The sequence below is a fragment of the Saccopteryx leptura genome, chromosome 7 (assembly GCF_036850995.1).
Source record: "Saccopteryx leptura isolate mSacLep1 chromosome 7, mSacLep1_pri_phased_curated, whole genome shotgun sequence".
NCBI lineage: Eukaryota > Metazoa > Chordata > Mammalia > Chiroptera > Emballonuridae > Saccopteryx > Saccopteryx leptura.
In genome coordinates this window covers 57,796,453-57,820,478 of record NC_089509.1, presented here as the reverse complement: position 1 = coordinate 57,820,478, position 24,026 = coordinate 57,796,453, and the positions used below count along the sequence as shown (strand labels likewise).

Sequence of the window (24,026 nt, the reverse complement as noted above, 5' to 3'; positions counted from 1 at the left end):
GATGCTCTGCCCATCTGGGGTGTTACTCCATTTTGGCTGGAGCCATTCCAGCGCCTGAGGCGGAGGCCATGGAGCCATCCTCAGCACCTGCCCGGGCTAACTTTGCTCCCATGGAGCCTTGGCTGTGGGAGGGGAAGAGAAATAGAGAGGAAGGAGAGGGGGAGGGGTGAAGAAGCAGATGGGCGCTTCTCCTGTGTGCCCTGACCAGGAATCGAACCCAGGACTTCCACAGACTGGGCTGATGCTCTACCACTGAAGCAACCGGCCAGGGCCATCCTACCAGTTTTTGAGTGTTCTTCCTCAAAGTACTAAACCAATAGTTAGTATAGTGTTAAAATTTTTTGCATTTCTTTTTTTAAATTCATTTTAGAGAGAGAGAGACAGAGACAGACAGAGAGAAGGGGGGGAGGAGCAGAAAGCACCAACTCCTATATGTGCCTTGACCAGGCAAGCTCGGGGTCTCGAACTGGCGACCTTAGTGTTCCAGGTCAATGCTTTCCCTATTGCGCCACTACAGGTCAGGCAATTTTTGCATTTCTAATATATAACTTACTTGCCCTGTATAAAACTATTTTACTTCAAGTTTATTTGGACTGATACCACTACAAATATTAAGTCATGTGGGAAAGAGTGGGATATAATTACGGAATCAAACAAGAGATTTTCTACTCAATTCTTAATGACAGAACTGCTAACATTCCTTCTTGCCACCACACTGCAATACAGAATTCTAAGAACATTTTTAAGCCTCTCTAAACTGGTAAAAAATATACATGGTTAAAAATAAGTCATAGCTACAGTTAAATTTCATTTCCAACAATTAATTTTAGTATAGCAATTAGGAAATTTTATGGTTTCTATATTCATTTTATATGAACAGTAACAATGTTTTCACTCCTTTAAGGAACAAGTGATCAAAATACATTTTTCCTTCATTCAAATATACCAGGCTAAGACTAATGTTTATGGATGACATACAATTCTATCAAGGCTAAGAGAGAATTTAGAAAGTCAGAATTAAGGTTAACATACTTTAAGAGTCTGAAACTCTGCTTTCTAGCCTGTGAATGAAAAATATTCCCGTTGCCTTATGAATGAGACTTTGCCAGGACATGAGAGACACAACAGTGCTTTTCAGAAGTAAAATAAAATGCCTCAGTGCTCTTCACAACATTATTTCTTTCTCCCTTCAGTTCTGCACAGCATGCTGTTTATTATTTAGGGTACAAAGCTTACTTGGTTTCTTTGTGATGATGCTACACTTACACAGCCCTTTTACATTCCTTGGGATAAAAAGAATTTCACAAATTATTCAATAAATCCCCAATTTTCTATTTTTCAGTACAATTTTTTTTATTTTCCTGCTTACCTCTGTGTCATTATTGAGATTCCACAGATCCAGCCTCCCCATGCCGTCCACACAGGCGAACAGGGCTGGATGGGTGGGCGACCACATGACATCATAAACATAGTCTGAATTATCTTCAAATGAGTATAAAGGCTTGTTATTCTGAAAGGGAAAAGTTGATTTTTAGCACAAAGTATGACATACATTCAACAGGTATAACATTTTATGATATTTAACTCAGCTTAGAAAAAGTCCCTATAATTTGTTTCATTATAAAATTATCTGAAGTTATAAAGCTAAAAATCAACTCTTGGATTGCATTTTCTTCTTAACTTATAGATACCATACCATGTTAAAAGAGGAATAGAAGGTGCTTTAAAACCATTTGTCAATGAGAGGATTCTGGGAAGATGATAGCAATGGCACTCCATTTTTAAAATTTCTTCTAAGTATCTCGATAGACCCAGACAAAGCATAGCAAAACAAAAGATTCACAGACACAATCTACAGCAAAAACAGGAGACAAAGCTCCAAATGTAAGCGGGTGAAAACCAACCTCTGACAAGCATAAGACCTGCACAGTATGAACATCTGTGAGAGAAGACATGTGTGGTCCTGAAGCCAGAGAACAGAACAGAAGAGCCTCAGAGTCAACAGCAATGCTGAGTGGACAGTGCAGGGGCCAGTCTGAGAACAGCAGCAGAAACTGAGGTGACACAATTCCATTTATAAATAAATGCAAGCAGACTCTATGTGATATAAGTAAGTCTAATGATGCAGTCTGAGCCCTATCAATTCTCAAAATTAACAACCAAAATGTCCTTTCAAGACAAAGTCTCACCAAAGAGAAACTGCTGGGATCAGAATCCAAGTTTTGGAACACAGCACAACAGAGACAAAGGAACGAGAAGACTCAGATACAGGTGGTGAAGAGGAACAGAACAGGCATATCTCAGATAGATAGATAGATAGATAGATAGATAGATAGACAGATTGATTGATTATATATCTGCTTTGCAAAATAACACAGGAAAGCTTTAACCTAAACAATGCAACTAGAAATGCTATCTTTACCAATTCCATTCCTCCTAAAAGTAGTATCCTAATTCACTAGTATCATGGTTTTCAACCAACAGTCCACAGACTCGTACCAATCTGCCAGAAATTTCAGGGTGATAAACCCTTTTGCAGACCAGCAGGAAATTTCAGGTGTGTCAACATGGGTCTGCAGGCTGGCGGTTGAAAATCACTGTAGTAGTGGACAATACGCAACAAAAAAGTACTTCGGTAAATCCCACACAAAGTTATTGTGACAGATCTTGAATAAGGGTGCCATGACAAATGGGAAAAGAACAGCCTTTTCAACAAATGATGCTGAGACAACTGAATATGCACATGTAAAAGAATGAAGTTGGACCCCCTCCTTCGTCACACAGAAATTAACTTAAAATGTACCACAGATCTGAATATAAGAGGTAAAACTAAAACCATAAAACTCTTAAGAGAAAGCATAGGAGTAAATCATTGAGATCTTGAATTCTGCAAGAGTTTCTTGGCTAGGAAGCCAAAAATACAAGAGACAAAAGAAAAAGGAGATAAATTGGGCTACATCAAAACTAAATATTCTTGTGCTTCAAACAATACTCTCAAGAAAGTAAAATAATGTTTATACAGTGGAGAAAATATTTAAAAATCATGTATCTGATAAATGACTTGTATCTAGAACTCTTACAACTCATTAACAAAAGGCAATTAAAAATTGGACAAGGGATTTGAACAGATTTCTCCGAAGATCTACAAATAGCAACTAAGCACTTAAAAATATGCTCAACATCGTTATCTACCATAGGAATGAAACGCAAAACCACAATGAGATATTGTTTCATACCACTAGGATGGCTCTAAAGGATAGACAGTAACAAGTGTTGGTGGTGAGAATGGGAGAAATCAGAACCCTTATACATTGCTGGTGGTAATGTAAACTGGCATAGCTGCTTTGAGACAAACAGTTTGGCAGTTCCTTAAAATGCTAATTAGAACTGACATATGACCCAACAATTCTCCTAGATACATACCCAAGAGAAATGAAAGCATAGGTATACACAAAAATTTCTGAGTGTTCATAGCATTATTCATAATAACTCTAAAATGGAAACAACCCAAATTAGATCAACAGAAAGTAGTATATTCATATAATGGGATAGTTCAGCTATAAAAAGAATAAAGTATAGACATGTGCTACAATATGAATGAACCTTCAAAATATTAGGCAACGTGAAGAAACCAGTCGCATATTGTATGATTCCATGAAATATCCATGAACTGCCCATCACAGGAAGTTATAAAAAAAAGAGAGAGTAGATTAGTGGTTTCAAGTGCTGGGGCAGGGAAAACAGGAATGACTGCTAACGGGTACAGGGTCTCCTTTGGAAATTGGAAATGTTCTAAAATTAGATAGTGTACACCTCTGTGAGTATACTAAGAACCACTGAATTATACATTTCAGAGTTATATTTTATAAGCATATGAATTATAGCTCAATAAAACTGTTATTAAAAACAAAAAAACACAAAAGAAACCCCAAAGATGCCCTGGCCTGACAGCTCTGTGGGTTAGAACATCGGCCTGAAGTGCAGAGGTTGTAGTCTGAACCCTGGTCAGGGCACATACAGGAACATTCCTGTCTCTATTTCTCTCTCCCTTTCCCACAGGCTAAAATCAATCAATAAAAATAAATAAATAAATAGACAAAGAAATGACAGACAAAGATTAACAAAATAAACTTAAAACAGCAACCCCTGAAGAAGAAAGCCAAAGCAATACAATGCAAAAAAATGGTAATTAAAGAGAATTGTCCTAAATAAAACAGAGCTCAAAACTACATGTTAAAGAGTATCCTGGGTATCTAGAACAACTGACTCGAGTTTTTCAAGATTTTATTTATTTCTTTTCGAGAGGAGAGAGAATGAGAGAGAGAGAGAGAGAGAGAGAGAGAGAGAGAGAAGGGGGAGGAGCAGGAAGCATCAACTCCCATATGTGACCTGACCAGGCAAGCCCAGGGTTTTGAACCGGCGACCTCAGCTTTCCAGGTCGATGCTCTATCCACTGTGCCACCACAGGTCAGGCTAGAACAATTGACTCTTTAAAAAAAAAGGAAAAAAATCATTTGCTCACCTAGATTTTTAAAGAAGACCAAGTCATAAGTAAGGAAAAGAAAATCAGATTTTTATCAGACTTTTTGACAACAATGTTTTTTGCCAGAAACAATAAAGTAACATATTCAAGGTAACTAAAGAAAAAAAACTATAAATCATGGACTTTATATGGAGCCAAACTGATCTTCATAACCAGACAGACTCTTGTGAATATGGGGAAAATGCACCAATGAGTATCTCCTGAAAAAGCTATTGTAGAATGAGCTTCAGTTGACCAAAGAGATTAAAGAAACATCAACAGAAGGACATGGGACAGATGCCAAGTGCTTCTTGAGGGCCATCTTATTTCTTTGGGAATATAAACAATCTACAACTATACACAACAACACGAACACTTAACATAACAATGCAAACTCCAGACTGTGAGAACCTGGTTTCTTCTTCAACAACAACAAAGCAAGAAGGGAAGGGAAGAAAGGAAACTCTATTTACTTTTTTTTTGACAGAGACAGACAGAGACAGAGAGAGGGACAGATAGACTGGAAGGGAGAGAGATGAGAAGCATCAATTCTTCATTGCAGCACCTTAGTTTCTCATTGATTGATTTCTCATATGTGCCTTGACCAGGGGGCTACAGCAGACCGAGTGACCCCATGTTCCAGCCAGCAACCTTGGGCTCAAACTGGTGAACATTGCTCAAACCAGATGAGCCTGCACTCAAGCTGTCAACCTCGGGGTTTCGAACCTGGGTCCTCTGCATCCCAGGCCGACACTCTATCTACTGCACCACCACTTGGTCAGGCAGGAAACCCTATTTTAAGAGAGGGGTTCAGGCTCTGGCCGGTTGGCTCAGTGGTAGAGCGTTGGCCTGGCGTGCAGGAGTCCCAGGTTTGATTCCCAGCCAGGGCACACAGGAGAAGCGCCCATCTGCTTCTCCACCCTTCCCCCTCTCCTTTCTATATCTCTTCCCCTCCCGCAGCCAAGGCTCCATTGGAGCAGAGTTGGCCTGGGTGCTGAGGCTGGCTCTATGGCCTCTGCCTCAGGCACTAGAATGGCTCTGGTTGCAACAGAGCAACGCCCCAGATGGGCAGAGCATCGCCCCCTGGTGGGCATGGCGGGTGGATCCCAGTTGGGCGCATGCGGGAGTCTGTCTGACTGCCTCCCCATTTCTAACTTCAGAAAAATACAAAAAAAAAAAAAAAAAGAGAGAGGGGTTCACAAGATATGTTAGTTGCAAATATATGGATCTCATTTGGCTCCTGCTTCAAACAAGTAATAGTAAGTTACACTCTTCTCCCTGCTTTTATATCTATTTGGAATGTTCCATAATAATAAGTTTAAAAGTATGAATTTAAAATGTTCAGATATCATAGTAAATGTTAACAGCACAATTATCTTTAACATCCAAAAATATTATGTTTGTAATTAAGAAAATAAGTTATTATTATTTTTTTATTAAGTGAGAGGCAGGGAGGCAGAGAGACAGACTCCCCCATGTGCCCCAACCAGGGGCATCCATTCAGCAAGCCCCGATGCTCTGCCCATCTGGGCGGCTGCTCCACTGCTTGGAAAGCAAGTTATTTCAGTGCGAGGTCATTGAGCCATACTCAGCTCCCAGGGCCAACTTGCTCTAACCATTCAAGTCATGGCTGGGGGGGGGGGGGGGGAGAGAGAGAGAGAGAGAGAGAGAGAAGGAGGAGGGGAAGGAGATGGGTTGGAGAAGCAGATGGTTGCTTTTCTTGTGTGCCCTGACTGGGAATCAAACCTGGGACTTCCACACATTTGCCTGATGCTCTTACTGCTGAGCCAACCAGACAGGGCTGGAAAACAAATTTTTAACAAAACTTTTTAAAAGTAAACTGCAAACAGACACTAAGTGGTTTTTTTCCTTTTAAGACCATTATTCCTATCATTTTCCTTGGCAACAATCCAAACGCAGTATCACTCTGAGGTAGTGGTTTTCAACTTAGGATGGGTAAACACAATCATCTTCAGAGCTTTTAAAACCAGATGCAGGGGTGCCTGACCTGTGGTGGCGCAGTGGATAAAGTGTCGGCCTGAAATGCTGAGATGGTCGATTTGAAACCCTGGGCTTGCCTGGTCAAAGCACATATGGGAGTTGATGCTTCCTGCTCCTCCTCCTCTTCTCTCTCTCTCTCTCTCCCTCCCTCCCCCCTAAAATGAATAAAGTCTTTAAAAAACAAACAAAAAAGGCCTGATGCAGGGCTACACTCTCAATGCACCTCATCAGTGTTTTTGTTGTTACTTCACTAGTGATTCTGATGGACATCAATGATTAAGAACTCTAAGGTCTATCACTCCTGAGGTGATTGTATACTTCTTCAAGAACATCCCATTTTCAGGCAATTCTATGGTCTCGAGACATCAGAGACTTAAAACATAAGTTGTATACAACCACGTTCACATGCTCAACTGTAAGAATATAAACTGGTCTACATATTTTTTTATATACTTTATTTTAAATTTAGTTAGAGGAGGGGAGGTAGAGACAGACCCCCCCACGTGCACCTTGACTGGGATCCACTAGGCAAGCCCTCTATGGGGTAATGCTCTGCCCATCTGGGGCCCTTGCTTCATTGCAACTGGAGTCATTTTCAGCTCCCAGGGCCAAGTCACTCTAATGGGGCATTGGCTGTAGGGAGGGAGGAGGAGGAGGAGGAGAGAGAGAGAGAGAGAAGAAGAAGAGGAGAAGAGAAGAGAAGAGAAGAGAAGAGAAGAGAAGAGAAGAGAAGAGAAGAGAAGAGAAGAGAAGAGAAGAGAAGAGAAGGAAGGGTGGAGAAGCAGAAGGGCGCTTCTCCTGTGTGCCCTGACCGGGAATGGAACCTGGGACTTCCACACGCCAGGCCGACACTCTACCATTGAGCCAGCTGGCCAGGGCTATATATATATTTTTAATTCCTCACAATTCTTAACATGGTTCTTTTATTATTATTATTTAGAAAGTTAATTTTAACAGAGTGACATTGATCAATAAGTGTATATAGATTTCAGGCAAATATTGCCTGACCAGGCGGTGGCGCAGTGGATAGAGCGTCGGACTGGGATGTGAAAGGACCTAGGTTCGAGACCCCGAGGTTGCCAGCTTGAGCGTGGGCTCATCTGGTTTGAGCAAAAAGCTCACCAGCTTGGACCCAAGGTCACTGGCTCGAGTGGGGGGTTACTCAGTCTGCTGAAGGCCTGCGGTCATGGCACATATGAGAAAGCAATCAATGAACAACTATGGTGTCGCAACGAAAAACTGATGATTGATGCTTCTCATCTCTCTCCATTCCTATCTGTCTGTCCCTGTCTATCCCTCTATCTGACTCTCTCTCTCTGTCCCTATAAAAAAAAATAAAAAAAAAACAAATATCACTATCATCTGATTAGTCAATTATGTTGTCATAATTTTCTAAAGAAGGGATTATCAATAGAAAAATGAACAAAAGACTTGAACAGGCACTTCATAAAATGGCCAATAAAGACATGGAAAGGTGCTTAACCTCCTTAGTCTCAAAGTATTGCAAATTAAAACCAAATATAATGCAACCACACTCATGAGAGTGATTAATATGAAAAAAGAAAATACTGTATTTTCTTGTATTGGTAAGGATGTAAAAGCAAAGGGAACTTTCATATGCTACTGGTAAATTATAAACTGGTAAAATCATTTTGGAAAATTCTATGGAAATATCTACTAAAGCAGAATTATCCATACCCTATGGCAAAGTATTTCACTCTAAGGTAAATGCTCAACGGAAATGAGCTTATTATGTCCATCAAAAGACAACTACAACTATGCTCTTAGCAGCACTATTCATAAAAGTTCCCTGTAATCAACTCAAATACCATCAGCAGTAGAATGAATAAATTATGATATATGTACATACTGGAATATTATATAGCTGAGAGAACGAACACTCTACAACCACACTCAATAATATCAATAACATGAATCTCACCAACATACACTGGAGCAAAAGAAGCCAGACACAAATGTATATGTATTGTATGATTCCTTTTTTAATAAAATTTGAAAAAAAATATTCAAATTAGATAAGACTTATTTATATTTATAACGAGGAAGAAGATTGTTAAATATTCCAGGAAAGAATTAGATTAAAATGTTTTGGCCCTGGCTGGTTGTCACAGTGGTAGAGTTAGCCTGGTGTATGGATGTCTCAAGTTCGATTCCTGGTCAGGACATACATCTGCTTTGCCACCTCTCCCCTCCCCTTTCTCTCTCCATCCCTCTCTCTCTCTCTCTTCCCCTCCCACAGCCATGAGTTGATTGGTTCAAGCTCATTGTCTCCAGGAGCTGAGGATGGCTCCATGGAGGTTCTGCCTCAGGTTCTAAAAAAACCTCAGTTGCCAGCATGGCCCCAGATGGGCAGAGCATCAGCCCCAGACAAGTGTTGCCAGGATAAGGTACCAAAGAATTGTAAAACTTAGCATTGGCAACGCCATTTTAAAGAGGAAAAGTCAGGCTTCTTGCCTCCTCCTTTCCTTAGAGAGTAGAGGGAGAAGGATGTGGGAGCTTCCTGGCTTACAAGGATGACTGGGTCATTTAGTTTAACTATAGTTCTCTGAAAGAATAAAGGTTATCTGAACAACTTCCTTTCCATTTCAAGAAGAGACAATGTTTGCATATCCTACACTGATTTTAACTCTTCCTCCCATTCTGGAGTCCTGAGAGTCTCTACAAGATGGATGTGAGGTAGACACTAAAAGATTTATGAATGTCTTTAATATGTAAAAAGGCATTTACCACTACTGTATTGATATGTAAAACGACATCACTATTGTGTTACCTTGTAAGTTTTAATATGTAGGAATGTTTTTTATAGATCCTATAGACAAATAATGATTGATTATTGTGTCATGCTCCCCCTCCTTTTCTCCAACCTGTATGTGATCAAGTCTATATAACTAGCTAGGTTATTAATAAATCTCCTCCTAAAAATTCTTCTGTATCCTGCCTTGGTGTCTCTACATAACCCGCGAAATTAAGGTACGCTACTTTATATGATAACAAGGATGCATGTCTATCTCCCCTCCTCTCACTTGGAAAAGAAGAAGAAAAAATGTTTCATCCACTTAGTGGACTATGATGCAGACAGAGAAAAAAGCAGGATACATTACAACTGGGTAAAAGATTATTATTAAAAATAAAAAAATAGGCCCTGGCCGGTTGGCTCAGTGGTAGAGCGTCAACTTGGTGTGCAGGAGTCCCGGGTTCGATTCCCGGCCTGGGCACATAGGAGAAGCGCCCATCTGCTTCTCCACTCCTTCCCCTCTCCTTCCTCTCTGTCTCTCTCTTCCCCTCCCGCAGCCAGGGCTCCACTGGAGCAAAGATGGCCCAGGAGCTGAGGATGGCTCTGTGGCCTCTGCCTCAGAATGGCTCTGGCTGCAACAGAGCGACACCCCAGATGGGCAGAGCATCGCCCCCTGGTGGGCGTGCCGGGTGGATCCCGGTTGGGCACATGCGGGAGTCTGTCTGACTGCCTCCCCGTTTCCAGCTTCAGAAAAATACAAAAAAAAATAAATAAAAAAACAATAAATGGTAACATGTCCCCAAATTTAAAAAATATGGTTACAAATCTTTTATAATTTTTTCAAGTATAATTTAAAAAACATAGTCATCCAAGGATTAATAATTTCATCCTCAAGAGAAAGCAAGCAAAAACAATTTTAGATATGACATCAAAAAATTAAAACCCCAAATTCATCTTTAAATGTTGTATTTTTTCCTAACTTAAAGAGAGCATCTGCCTAAATGGGAGAGGCAACAAAGAAGAGTTGAAGAGGGGCACAGACCTAAACTCTTGTCCCAGGGCTACCAATAACCAGCTTTAAGGCTTTAGAACAGGGGTCCCCAAACTACAGCCCGTGGGCTGCATGCGGCTCCCTGAGGCCATTTATCCAGCCCCCCACCGCACTTCCGGAAGGGGCACCTCTTTCATTGGTGGTTGCTGGAAAGTGTGGCGTCGCTCATGTACAGTACTACTTCCAGTGACGTGGGATGCATGCATCACGGCTCTGGAAGCGTGTCATATCACTTGTTACGGCTAGCAGTGACAAATATGGAACCGGACATTGACCATCTCATTAGCCAAAAGCAGGCCCATAGTTCCCATTGAAATACTGGTCAGTTTGTTGATTTAAATTTACTTATTTTTTATTTTAAATATTGTTTTTGTTCCCGTTTTGTTTTTTTACTTTAAAATTAGGTATGTGCAGTGTGCATAGGGATTTGTTCATAGTTTTTTTTATAGTCCGGCCCTCCAACAGTCTGATCGACAGTGAACTGGCCCCCTGTGTAAAAAGTTTGGGGACCCCTGGTTTAGAAAGTCATCTCATCACTCTAGGTCCCTATTTCTTTACTCATAAAACAAAGGTTTTGTATCAGTGCTTCTCAACCTTGACTATACACTGAAAACCTCCTAACCCTGAGAATTTTTAAAAATATGCTGTCACCTGGATCTCCCCCTTACATACAGTATTCTGATTTAATTACTCTGGTGTGTCAGGTAAGCACTAAATGTTTTTAAATTGCCTGGGTGATTCTAATGCAATTAAAACTGAGAATTACTACACTAGATAATGTCTAAAGGTCACTGCAGCTCTAAAATGCTTACAAAGAATAGGTTTACACGTCGGCCTGGCGTGCGGGGGACCCGGGTTCGATTCCCGGCCAGGGCACATAGGAGAAGCGCCCATTTGCTTCTCCACCCCCCCCCTTCCTCTCTGTCTCTCTCTTCCCCTCCCGCAGCCAAGGCTCCATTGGAGCAAAGATGGCCCGGGCGCTGGGGATGGCTCCTTGGCCTCTGCCCCAGGCGCTAGAGTGGCTCTGGTCGCGGCAGAGCGATGCCCCCAGAGGGGCAGAGCATCGCCCCCTGGTGGGCAGAGCATCGCCCCTGGTGGGCATGCCGGGTGGATCCTGGTCGGGCGCATGCGGGAGTCTGTCTGTCTCTCCCCGTTTCCAGCTTCAGAAAAATACAAAAAAAAAAAAAGAATAGGTTTACAAACATTTGCCAAAAGAATGAATCAAAACAAAGGATGTCTTTGAACAATAGATAGTATTTGAATAAGCAAAGGTAGCTCATTCTGGTACAATGGTAACAACACTATATGGTCAAGGGGCAAACTATTTTTTTCTCAGTTCTTTATAGTTGAGTATTGTGTTGAATAATGTTCACCTCCCAAATTCATATCCAACTGGAACTTATAAATGTGATGATATTTGGAATCAGGGACTTTACATCAGATATAATCAGATATAATCAGATATAATCAAGTTAAGCTAAGGTTATACTGCATTATGGTAGACCTTAAATCTAACATGACTGTCTTAAAAGAAGAGAAGACTACGGACAAACAGGGAGGACACCAGTGATAACAGAAGCGGAGACTGAAATGATGCAGCTGCAAGCCAAGATTGCTGGCAACCAGCAGAAGCTAGGAAAAGAGGCATGGAACAGAGGAACAGATTCCCCCTCAGAGCCTCCAAAAGTAACCAACCTTGTCAATGCCTGGATTTTGGACTTCTAACCCCCAGAACTGTAAGAGAATAAATTTCTGTTGTTTCAAAGCCACCTAGTTTGTGGTAATTTGTTTTGGCATCCCTAGAAAACTAATACAGTAATTCTGTATTTTCCTCGAGTAACTGGTTAGATCTAGATTAATAACCAATAAGTCCCTATAGTAAATACATGGGCATAAAAGTGAGGTGCCCTCAAGAGAACTGGGAAATATGTCCTCACCTGGATCAGACAGAAATAAACAGAGCCTCTTTAAAGAGAAATGATTCCAAGGTTAGAAATATCTTCTTTTTAACCTAACTGATAATACTACCTTTTTGAGAAGAACTGTGTCTATTAAAACCAATGGAAATACAAAAAGAAGCAGTTTTACAAGAAAAATACAGGCAGTTCCTAATATAAGCACTGTCCAGGAGAGAGACAGTCAGTGGACTCTGAGAATTACCACCCATGGCAAGACGATCTCTGTGAAGAAGAATGAATCATACTATCTTTGCTCGATGCCATTAAACATTCAAATTAGAGAACCTCTTTTGTTCCAATTCCTTGCTCACTAAGCAATCTTCTGATTATAATTTGGCTTCCTATGTGGATTATCTGCAGGGAAACAATGAGTTGTTCAGGCCAGCATGGGAATCTGGGCCTTTTGGCAATTATTTCTCATTATAAATTAATAAATTGACATTTCACTATATCAGTGTCTTAGGAGCCTGTTAGTTCCAGTCAGCACTCCTCAGCTAATCAACTCTGGTAGACTGATGAGACTGAGTATGTAAATATGCTAAGGACAGGTTGGACACTGGTCAGCAGCAAGTTACTATGGTCAATGCTGCCATTGGGTTCCAATGGTCAGTAGGCTTCCCCAAGAAACACCCCAACCTCAAAGCATTTTTCCATTTTAACTTCTCTAATATGTGAACAGTTAGCTATGTCAACAGTTAGTAAAATCTCTTCGACCCTGTTTTAATGCTTGTATTCTCTGAGATAAATAGGTCAGCAGTTAAAATGAGGGAATTTAAGACATCAGAGATTTAAAAAAAAATTGTAGGGTGTGTATGGATTGTAAAAGTCTGAAAAATACCAACTCTAAGAAGTTACTACCTTAACAATCTTAATTTTGTCACTTTATGGTAAATATGGATCTGATAGGATTGTTCTAAGACTAGAATATAACATGTGTGCATTAAAACATTCAGAGTAATCTAACAAACATGCTTAAATGTAATAGGCCATTAAGCTAATCTACCACTTAATTTAGTAGGGCAGACTCTTATGGAATCCTCAGGTTACCTGCAAGAAGCTTCTACGCTTTACATATTCTTTCTACCATTTTTCAACCCACAAAAGTATTTTCAAATAGGTATCTTGAAAAGGTAACTGTATCCTCCAAATATATTAGAAGCAATGTCTTGGTTGGTTTAAACATCACCAAAAAGTGAAAATCATCTATCTTTATCTTCTTTTATAAAAATAACTGAGGATTCTGTCATTGTATTATTAATCCCTAACCAGGCAAAATTTATAAGCTGACTACAGAAGCAGATTACTTTAAACTAAATCAGAGGCAGTGCGAAATTGAGATTTCTAGGGATTTTTTTAGAGGACTTACAGAAAGGGAGAAAACTTGCTACTGGGGCAGAGCCAGGTAAAAAGGACACAAAAATACAATAATATCTAATGATTCATTCTTTCAGTTTATGAGGGCTCAATTCCCAGAGTCAGAAAACACTTTAGAGATGGAGAAGAAAAACATTTTAAAAGTCTGTTAAATTCACAAATATAAAGATACTGGTTTAAAAAGCTTAAAATAAAATCAGAACAATGTTTATTTTTTACAGAGACAAAGAGAGAGACAGAGAGAAGGACAGACAGACAGGAAGGTAGAGAGATGTGAAGTATCAATTCTTCCTTGCGGCACCTTAGTTATGCATTGATTGCTTTCTCATATGTGCCTTGACTGGAGGGCTACAGCAGACCGAGTGACCCTTTGCTCAAGCCAGCGACGTTGGGTTTTAGGTTCAAGTCAGTGACCATGGCTGGGGTCATGTCTGTGATTACACGCTCAAGCCAGTGACCCTGCACTCAAGCTGGTGAACCCGAGCTCAAGCTGGCGACCTTGGGGTTTTGAGCCTGGGTCCCCTGGGTCCCAGGCCAACGATCTATTCATGGCACTACTGCTGGATCAGGCTGGAACAATGTTTTTAAAAAGAGTATTTAAAAACCTTACCTGCCTATTATTCATTATCTTTGTGTTAAAGAGCATAGAGGCTCTATCAAGTTGTTTGGCAGGGAAGAAATAAATACCAGCAATACAGTTAACATTGGGAACCATAATATTTGCAAATAAAATACTTACTCAGCAGGTTGTTTCTGTTCTATCCTTCATGCAGAAGTGTTTGCGTGTAGAACAGTTAGAATAAAAGGCAATTCTTCTGCTAAAAGGTTTAGAAGACCTTTAGGCATGTATGAAAACACCCAGTTCTATGTTGGCCCATCCTCTGGCCACTAACATTTGAGCGGTATGTGTATATAGGGAGGAGGGAAGAGGCATATTAAAGTTGAGTAATAAGTAAGTCTTCTATATGAAGCTCACAGAAGAAAGCAATAGCTAGCCCAGGAAGAGATAGGTCTGCCTGTCATTCTTATCCAAAGAACAGTTCTATATTGAAATACAACAAAATACAAGGACAAAAAATATCAACCACCAAATAACCAACCATGTGGTACCACAAAAGCAAGCATCAGTTAGTCTGCATTCACAGATTAGGTTCTATTCTTGTTTAGGCAAGACCAACCCTTCATTTTCCAGTCCTGTTAATAATATATATAAGGATGAAAGCCTCAAATTTAAAGCTAACTTAAGACCCGAGATATTAAAAATGATAACAAATCTACAAATAGTCTTTTCAATTACTAAAAAAGGAAGCTAGCCAAAAACCTAAGACAGATGTGATGTCTCCTGTGTTCATAGACAGGACTCCTAAGGTCAAAGTACATCCATATTCTGGCTCCTTACACTGCTGCTTGTAGTCTAGAGACAGTTTGCTTTGGTTTGTACTATCATTTCTTGTGGGAATCATCTTTCTCTTTTCCACTATATAAATCTCATTAAAAGAATAAAAATTCAAGAACATTTCAAGAAAGAAAATAAACCACTGATAAAGTATTATTTAGGCTCTGATTCCCCCTAAGGGAAAAGAAGGAACTGAACAATGTTAAGTGCCTATTACATGCTAGACACTGTGTTAAGCACCTTTCTTTATGTTGCCTTCATCAGACTTAAGGTAAGTGCTATGTTTCTACCTGTGAATGTCAAACCTGAAAATGCTCAATTTTAAAAGGCAAGCTTTTAGAGCAGGGGTCTCAAACTCGCGGATTCAGAACTTCATGGATTAGTCTGCAGGCCGCACAAAATTGTTCGGCGGGCTGCGAGTTTGAGACCCCTGCTTTAGAGGCAAAGTATTCTAACTCACTTTATATTAAATTTAAAAAAACATCAAGACAGGACAACTGTGAACAGTAAGTTCATCCTAGATTTCTGAAGCCAGTATTTGATAAATATCAGTTCACTGTAATAGCAAAGAACATCTCTTAAGACTACTAAGTTTGGTCCTAGCCAGTTGGCTTAGTGGGTAGAGCAACAGCCTGGTGTGTGAAAGTCCCGGGTTTAATCTCAGGTCAGGGCACACATGAGAAGCAACCATCTGCTTCTCTTCTCCTCTCTCTCCTCCTCCCCTCTCTCTCTTCCCCTCTTGCAGCCAGTGGCTCAGTTGGTTTGGGTATGGCCTGGGTCACTGAGGATAGCATGGTTGGTCCCAGCATAGGCTTCAAGCACTAAAAATAGCACAGTAGGTGGTCCTGGCTAGTTGGTTCAGCTGTAGAGCACTGGCCCAGTGTGTGGAAGTCCTGAGTTCAATTCTTGGCCAGGGCACACAGGAGAAGCAACCATTTGCTTCTCCACTGCTCCCCTCCCCCTCTTCCTGCAGCCATGGCTCAAATGGTTCAAGCAAGTTGGTCCCAGAAACTGAGGACAGCTCCAAGACCTTGCCTCAGTTGCTAAAATACCTCAGTTGCCAAGCAATGGAGCAGTAGTTCCAGATGGCAGAGTATCGCCACACAGGGTGCTTACTGGGTGGATCCCAGTCAGGGCACATGCATGAACCTGTCTGTCTGCCTCCTGGCCTTTCACTTCATAAAAAAATAATAAAAAACCATGGCACATGAGCATTGGTCCCAGACAGGGTTGCCGGGTGGATCCCAGTTGGGGTGCATGAAGGAGTCTAGAGTTTGTTTATTTCCCCTCCTCTCATTTAAAAGAAATAAAAAAGACTACTAAGTTTTCTCAAGAAAACTATAAAGCCTGCCTGACCAGTGGTGGTGCAATAGATAGAGTGTCAACCTGGGAATCTCAGGACCCAGGTTCAAAATCCTGAGGCTGTAAGCTTGAGCACGGGATCACAGACATGACCCAGTAGTTGCTGGCTTGAGCCCAGAGGTCACTGGCTTGAGCAAGGGGTGACTGGCTTGGTTGGAGCCCCCAGTCAAGGCACTTTGAGAAGCAGGAAGCACTTTATAACATTAAGTGGGGTTTTCAAATAACTGAAGCCTATTAAAACCAAAAAAAAACTTATTTAAATTATTTATTGTGGAAAACAAAAGTATATATGTATCCATAACTTTATACAATATTTTTTTTGTATTTTTCCATTTTTCTGAAGTGAGAAGCAGGGAGGCAGAGAGACAGACTGCCACATGCACCTGACCAGATCCACCCAGCAAGCCCACTAGGGGGCGATGATCGGCCCATCTGGGGCCGTTGTTCTGTTGCAACCAGAGCCATTCTAGCGCCTAAGGCAGAGGCCATGAAGCCGTCCTCAGCGCCCAGGCCAACTCCGCTCCAATGGAGCCCTGGCTGCAGGAGGGAAAGAGAGAGATAGAGAGAAAGGAGAGGAAGAAGGGTGGAGAAGCAGATGGGTGCTTCTCTTGTGTGCCCTGGCCAGTAATTGAACCCAGGACATCTACATGCTGGGCCAACACTCTACCACTGAGCCAACTGGTGAGGGCCTACAATACTTCCTTAATGATTCAAGTTTATTATGTGTAGCTTTATCATATAGGACTTACTGTATATCAGCTTTTATCCACCTTTTCTCCATTTTCCATAAGCTCTGAGCCACTGTAATTCTGAACAAGACTCTTATAAGCTCTCCAAAGAGAAATGTATGACTTTTTTTTTTAAAGATTTTACTGATTTTTAGAGAGGGGAGAGAGGGAGGGAGGGAGGAAAAAAGAGAGCGAGAAAGGGTTTGGGGAAGAGCAGGAAGCATCAACTCATAGTAGCTGCCTCTCCTATGTACCTTGACTGGGCAAGCCCAGGGTTTCAAATTGGTGACCTCAGCATAACAGGTTGATGCTTTATCCACTGCGTCACCACAGGTGAGGTAAAAATGTATGACTTTTGTGCTGAGCTGTATGACAGCTATGTGAGGTGCTATGCGAGACACTCGGGCTTTTTCTCCAACTCAGTTCAGGATAGACAGTTCTGTGCTTGAAAAGCCTGAAGTGGTTGGAAGACTGGTCTTTAGCTGTGTGTGGGTTACCATATATGTCAGCATACTTTTATGAAACTACAACCTTTACTAGCTCACTCAAGTTCTAATTGCTTACCAGATCTGATCTATCTTAACCATGCTAAACTATTAGAAAGTTTTTCATCTTTGCTCTGTAGTTTTAGAGCACCACCTTGTGTTAGAAATCTGAGCAAATGAGCAGACATTTGTTTTTAGATACCTTAGTTGTCCAAAGTTTTACTGTCCAGTCAAATGAAGAAGTGACAAAAAGATGTGAGAAGTCTACTGCTCCAACAGCTGCATGACAATGGATGCCAGTGATTGGTCCTTGATGTCCCTCAAACATCTCACTGATTCCAGCTTTGCTATTTCATAAAAGTGAAAATGTTAGGGAAATCTCTTGTAAGATGACCACTTATAAGTACATTATTTTACAGTTTATATATCAGATTTGATGACATAATTTCAACAAACTTAACTCTGCTCATAACTCATCAAATAAATTTAGTGTTGCCATATCTATTTGATAACACTACTAAAGCATTAAGTACATTTTGAACTACAAACATCACGTTGTTGATGAGAGAACTAAAAAGTTCAATATCTGAGGTGGTGGAAGAGACAAAGGGATGCTACATATAAGAGAGGAAATCTGGGCTTTTTTAAAGCAAAAGCTTTGAAGCAAAGGTGATCAATATTTAAGATGAAAACTGGACATTCAATTATTTTTTTTTTAAGAAAGCAACTGATAAGGTACAGCTAGACAATTTCAAAACAGATTGAACAGCAGGAGAAATACTAGTCAACTGAAAAAGTATACACAAAATTACTGTACAATTATCAAAAGGACTGAACTAAATAAAGCTCAACATCCAAATAAAATGGGAAAATGACTGAAAATTGTATTTACAGTTTTAAAAGTCAGCACAGTTGTGTGCATGCAGTATTTGTAACTGCTGAATGTTATCTCCACCACTAACGTCTATGAGCAGGTACACACATACAAAACCACAACCCTCAAAATTCAGACCCTATCATGACCCAAAGTAAACCTCTATTTTGGAAAAAAGTATTTGTTTTAATTTAAGATACCTGACTTCAAATAATTTATCACAAACCAGTGGCTCTGGGATAGACTTCTACTTAAACAAGGGGAGATTTGTTTTATTGAGATTCAAGGGAGAATTTTAAATAATTGCAAATTCCAGTTTCGATATACCTGCCATGGCGGCATGCTGTGTATACAGAGCCCTCTTCACTCCCAACAACAAAGTTGTTGACATCTCCAACTGGGAAGGACATAGATGTCACAGCTACTGCCTTTGACTGTTTATGAACCAATTCCATGCTATCCTACATAGAAAAGAAAAGAGATATTATTTTATAAACTTGCAATTTTTTTTTAAATTTTTTATTTATTCATTTAGAGAGGCGAGGGAAAGAGAGAGAGAAAGAGAGAGAGAGAAGGGGGGGAGGAGCTGGAAGCATCAACTCCCATATGTGCCTTGACCAGGCAAGCCCAGGGTTTCGAACTGGCGACCTCAGCATTTCCAGGTCGACGCTTTATCCACTGTGCCACCACAGGTCAGGCGCAATTTTTAATTTTTTAAGAAAAATTTCTAGTTTTAATTGGTTTCTAAACAATTACTTTATTATACTACTTAAATTATCTTTGATTAAATGAAGAAGGTTTGAAAATAAAGTATATAAACAACAAACTATTTAACACGTTTAGGTTTATAAACTGTTACCAAAATATCATAAAACATTTATGAAAAACATAAGCTGGAGTTTACATACACTTGAAAAATAACATTTGGCTCAAAATTTCAGAGTTTTCTAAGATGAACTTACCTGTGGATGGGAAAGCATGTCAAGACTCCATGAACAAATTTTTCCATCAGTAGAGATGCTAATCAGATTGTGAGCATTTTGCGTTCCAACGACATTTACACAATATACAGGATGCTGAGGAAAGAGATATTAAAGTTTTCTGAAATAATTTCACCAAAAGTGAAACAATTTCTACTGCATAATCACAGGTATTCTGTTTCATATCAAAACAGTCTCATATCTTCAGGTTATTTCTTTTTTTTTTTTTTTTTCATTTTTCTGAAGCTGGAAACAGGGAGAGACAGTCAGACAGACTCCCGCATGTGCCCGACCGGGATCCACCCGGCACGCCCACCATGGGGCGGCGCTCTGCCCACCAGGGGGCGATGCTCTGCCCATCCTGGGCGTCGCCATGTTGCGACCAGAGCCACTCTAGCGCCTGGGGCAGAGGCCGAGGAGCCATCCCCAGCGCCCGGGCCATCTTTGCTCCAATGGAGCCTTGGCTGCGGGAGGGGAAGAGAGAGACAGAGAGGAAAGCGCGGCGGAGGGGTGGAGAAGCAAAATGGGCGCTTCTCCTGTGTGCCCTGGCCGGGAATCGAACCCGGGTCCTCCGCACGCTAGGCCGACGCTCTACCGCTGAGCCAACCGGCCAGGGCCTCAGGTTATTTCTTATGTGACGCTTGATGCTATTCTGTTGATTAACAAAAGGTTGTCTCAGAAGAGAGATGGGTTTCTAATAGAAAAAAATTTCCAAAAATACAAAATAAAGGCCTTTGTTTTTTGTTGCTAAATGATAAGGAATTCATATATCAAGGGAAACACATTCTCAAACTACTCTGATGGACACTACTAAGTATCCATTATGGTGAAGGAGCACAGAAGTCAAATGGAAACAACCTCTCTACTCACTGTGTGCGCAGCAGCCGACAGTGGAGTTCTCTGCACTGGAGTTCTTTTATTGCTACGGTTATCCCACAGCACAATCTGGCCTGAATATGTACCACCAACAACCAGATTTGGATGAAATTTTGCAAATGTAGCAGACATCACAGCTGACTGAAAGTAAGATTTTTATACTTAAGTTAGAAGCCTGAGAAGTTATAAAAATAAATCTATATTCAAAACATCTTTCCCTTTATTGTAAGGTATTACATACAACACCTTCCAAGGAAGTAAATTCTTTAAAATTTTAATTTTGTTCCAGAATATAACTTATCTTTGGAATATTTTTTGCTTAAAATCAAATGTCTGGATTATTTATACAAATATACTTAAAGTAATTTATAAAGAAAGCAAAAAAATATTTCATTTAATTACAGTATTAAGTCAAAATAAAACTGGCTTTGCATTAGCCTCTAACAATAATCTGACAACAGAGTATATGCTAGTTTTGATTCAGCTGTTTTTTCAGAATTATAACATTACTAAAAGAGTGTAACTTATGCAAACAAAGAAGACTTGCAAATTTTAATGTCCCACTAAATCCACTTTAAAACTCTGCATCTGTTTCCTACTTCAAACATATGTTTCTATTTAAAACTATCTAGTTCCAACTCCTCAGGCCATGTATAAGTAATTCAGTGGGCCAACAGTCTAATTGTATATTCAGCAGTAAGTTCCTGAGAAACTCCCTGTAGAAAAGACATTTTATAAAAGATTTCTTTTATATAGTCAATCACAATAACAGAAAATCACGACTGCAAAGAACTTTAGGTGTGATTAAACATTATAAGAGATGTCAGAAACACTACAAAAGGCAGATCATGTTGAACTGAGAAGTCTTCAGTTTTCTGTTAACATCTGTTTGCAAATATGGGGTGGTTTAGTAAATGCCAACCCAATGAAATCATTATGTTGACAAGAAAAGAAAAAAAGCACTTGTCTAAATTCATTAATGAATTCTTACACTTGGGGAAGACTGTTAAAATACCATTTTACCTGGCAGTGAAACACATACTCAGGGGTAGTTTTTTTGTATTTCATATTCCACACAAGGGCCACCCCATCTGGTTCATGAGGAGCATCTTCATTGTTGTTATAGGAAGCCACGAGTAACTCTGGATACTGCTCACAAAGATCAAGTAAAAAAAAATGCTATGATAATAACTTTGTACATTTTTATTCAACTGTCTTTATCAAATTCTATAAATAAATTACTAACAATTCATCAAAAAAGATATTGTTAGTTACACTCACTAGAACGTTAGCACAACCTATCAGTATAGTTATTTAAAATGTTTTAATGTAGTTACTTAAAATGTTTTAATTAACTTCATTAATATATGTGTTGCAATTTTATCCAAAGGATTTGGTGAGCAACCGAAATTAGTAAAACTGTGTTGTCGAATAAGTAAAATCTTGAGTTTTAAATATAAGTAATGTTTCCAATCCTTACTCCCACAGTACATAAGACAAAATGATATAACAGTAGAACCATCATCCATTATTATTTTAAATGATATATTGATTTAATTACAGTTTCCATAATTAAAAGGTGAAGGGATTAAGCAAAAAGAAATTACTCATGGGTACAGAAAACACTGTGATGATTGCCAAAGGGAGAGGGGGATAAGGGAGGACTCAGAAAAGGGGGAGATAAATGGCGACAGAAGGAGACTTGACTTTGGGTGGTGAACACACAATATAATATACAGATGATGTGTTATAGAACTATACACTTGAAACTTATATAAGTTTATCAACCAACAAATAAAAAAAGGAAAAAAAACAAGAAAAAAATGAGTTAATAGCAACCAGTTTTGTTATAATTTACCTGAGATGACCAATCCAAACAACTAACAACCCGATGCTTCGACCAACGTTCATCAAAAAATTGTCGGTTCAATGACAGCTTTGCACCTGCTTGAATCTCTCTACAGAAAAAACCAAATCCAAAAAAAAGATGGTGTCAGAACTTCTCATTCTACCTTAAAGTAATTTAACACTTCTGAAGCTATAGTTTTAGCAATGAAACATTACCCTTCTTTGTCTTCCAAATCTCTTCCACTGTAGTCAAAGAAGATGTTAATCTGCTCAGAAAGAGCTCTTTCTACAATTCTTGTGGAATGGTCAAAGAAACTTAAAAATTCCTCAGTGTGCAATATTTGTTGCTTTTCTTCTTCAGTCAGCTCATGAGGGGGAGCTGAAAAAAAATGTTTTTCTGAAGTCTGATTTATGTGAGTCAAATCAGGTCCACTCACTATTATTTTGAATCAATAAATGCCACATATTCTTTTTCAATCAGATTCACCTCTTTAATGAGCATTTTATCCTACTTTCACACATAAATAACAAAAGAAATCTTAATAAGAATCAGCAAAATTTTTTAAAGTTTATTTTCTTAAGATACCTTTAATGTCATTTTCCTCATCTTTCTGTAAAGTTTTCTCTTCTTCAGGTTCAATAGGTGGTTTAGGAGTCACTACATCATCTTCTTCTTCTTCATCTGAAAAAACCCACCAGAACAAAAATTATTTTTATGAAAATAATTGATAATTTTTGAAGTAATATGCAGAAGGTATCCCAACTCTACATAAAAACAAGAGCAACCTGCTGATGAGACATAACAAGTACAAATAATACAAATTTTGTCAACACAATTTTGAAGAAAAAATTAAGTAGGGCCTCTTAGTTTTATACATACCTATGTAGTACCTCATCAACAGTCACACCAATTCCTTAGCTACAGAAACTGAAATAAGATACATAAGCAACTAGGATGAATTCCTCATCGGAAATCACTAAAAGCTTGCAAGCATTTATCATTCTAGACAGAATAACATGCAGCTCCTGCACAGTTTTATGTAGTAAGCTGACACATTAATGCTGTAGAATGAAGAAAATCAAATGTCTAAAATAACCTATAGAGCTGGCTGCTTACTTGTGATTTGAAATCATAGCGTCTAATGGGTCTTCATATGGCATAAAGACGGCTTACATTAACTCTCAGGTTGCTATTTGAGAGGCAGATTTTAAAGATAATAGCTATGAGACCACATTTTCTATTCCATCACTTTAAATGCAAGTCTCATTATCTACAGTTATATGTGGCAGTAAGCACTTAAAATGTTTTCCTAACTCGAATAGCAATATATATTGAGACAATAGACAACATTTATAATAAGACTTATTTTAAATTATTAAATCTCCTCTTATAGTCCCAAACCAGGAAATAACTTATTTTAAAATCACTTATTTTAAAATGTTATAGAACATACAATTCTGCCTATCTTCTCTTTCACTACAAACTGAGATGGATTTTTAGGGAGAAAATGCTTAGTTTTATTGCCTAAACAGATGTGTCACTTGTCTATATGGGAAGTGCAGCAGGCATCTACAGCAGAGTATCTCCAGTAATGAGGGCCTATTCAATAAAGGAACTTTACTCGTTAGTTATAGTCATTTCCCTGACCCATGTTCAAAATTATCTAAAACACACATACATACGATGTACACAAAAGAATGGTCAAGGATGGGAACCAGCTGCCAAGTCACGGTCCCAGCAGCCAGGCCAGCTGACTAGATAGCAACAACCAGATGGCACTGCTGGGATTGTGTCTTTCTGCTACAAGGTGGCAAT

General features: G+C 39.5%; 1 protein-coding gene across 5 annotated transcripts in view; it reads right to left on the bottom strand.

Moving 5' to 3' along the window:
* The window catches only part of DYNC1I2 (dynein cytoplasmic 1 intermediate chain 2), a 60,960-nt gene that overhangs the window by 4,460 nt on the left and 32,474 nt on the right, over window positions 1-24,026 (bottom strand). For all 5 annotated transcript variants that reach the window (XM_066346584.1, XM_066346583.1, XM_066346585.1 and 2 more), the window contains 9 exons: window positions 22,797-22,892; window positions 22,427-22,589; window positions 22,221-22,320; window positions 21,386-21,511; window positions 20,357-20,503; window positions 19,469-19,582; window positions 18,834-18,967; window positions 17,835-17,979; window positions 1,370-1,510 (listed from right to left, as the gene is read on the bottom strand). In XM_066346584.1, the coding sequence (XP_066202681.1) occupies window positions 1,370-1,510; window positions 17,835-17,979; window positions 18,834-18,967; window positions 19,469-19,582; window positions 20,357-20,503; window positions 21,386-21,511; window positions 22,221-22,320; window positions 22,427-22,589; window positions 22,797-22,892 (1,166 nt within the window). The remainder of the gene's footprint in view (window positions 1-1,369; window positions 1,511-17,834; window positions 17,980-18,833; window positions 18,968-19,468; window positions 19,583-20,356; window positions 20,504-21,385; window positions 21,512-22,220; window positions 22,321-22,426; window positions 22,590-22,796; window positions 22,893-24,026) is intronic.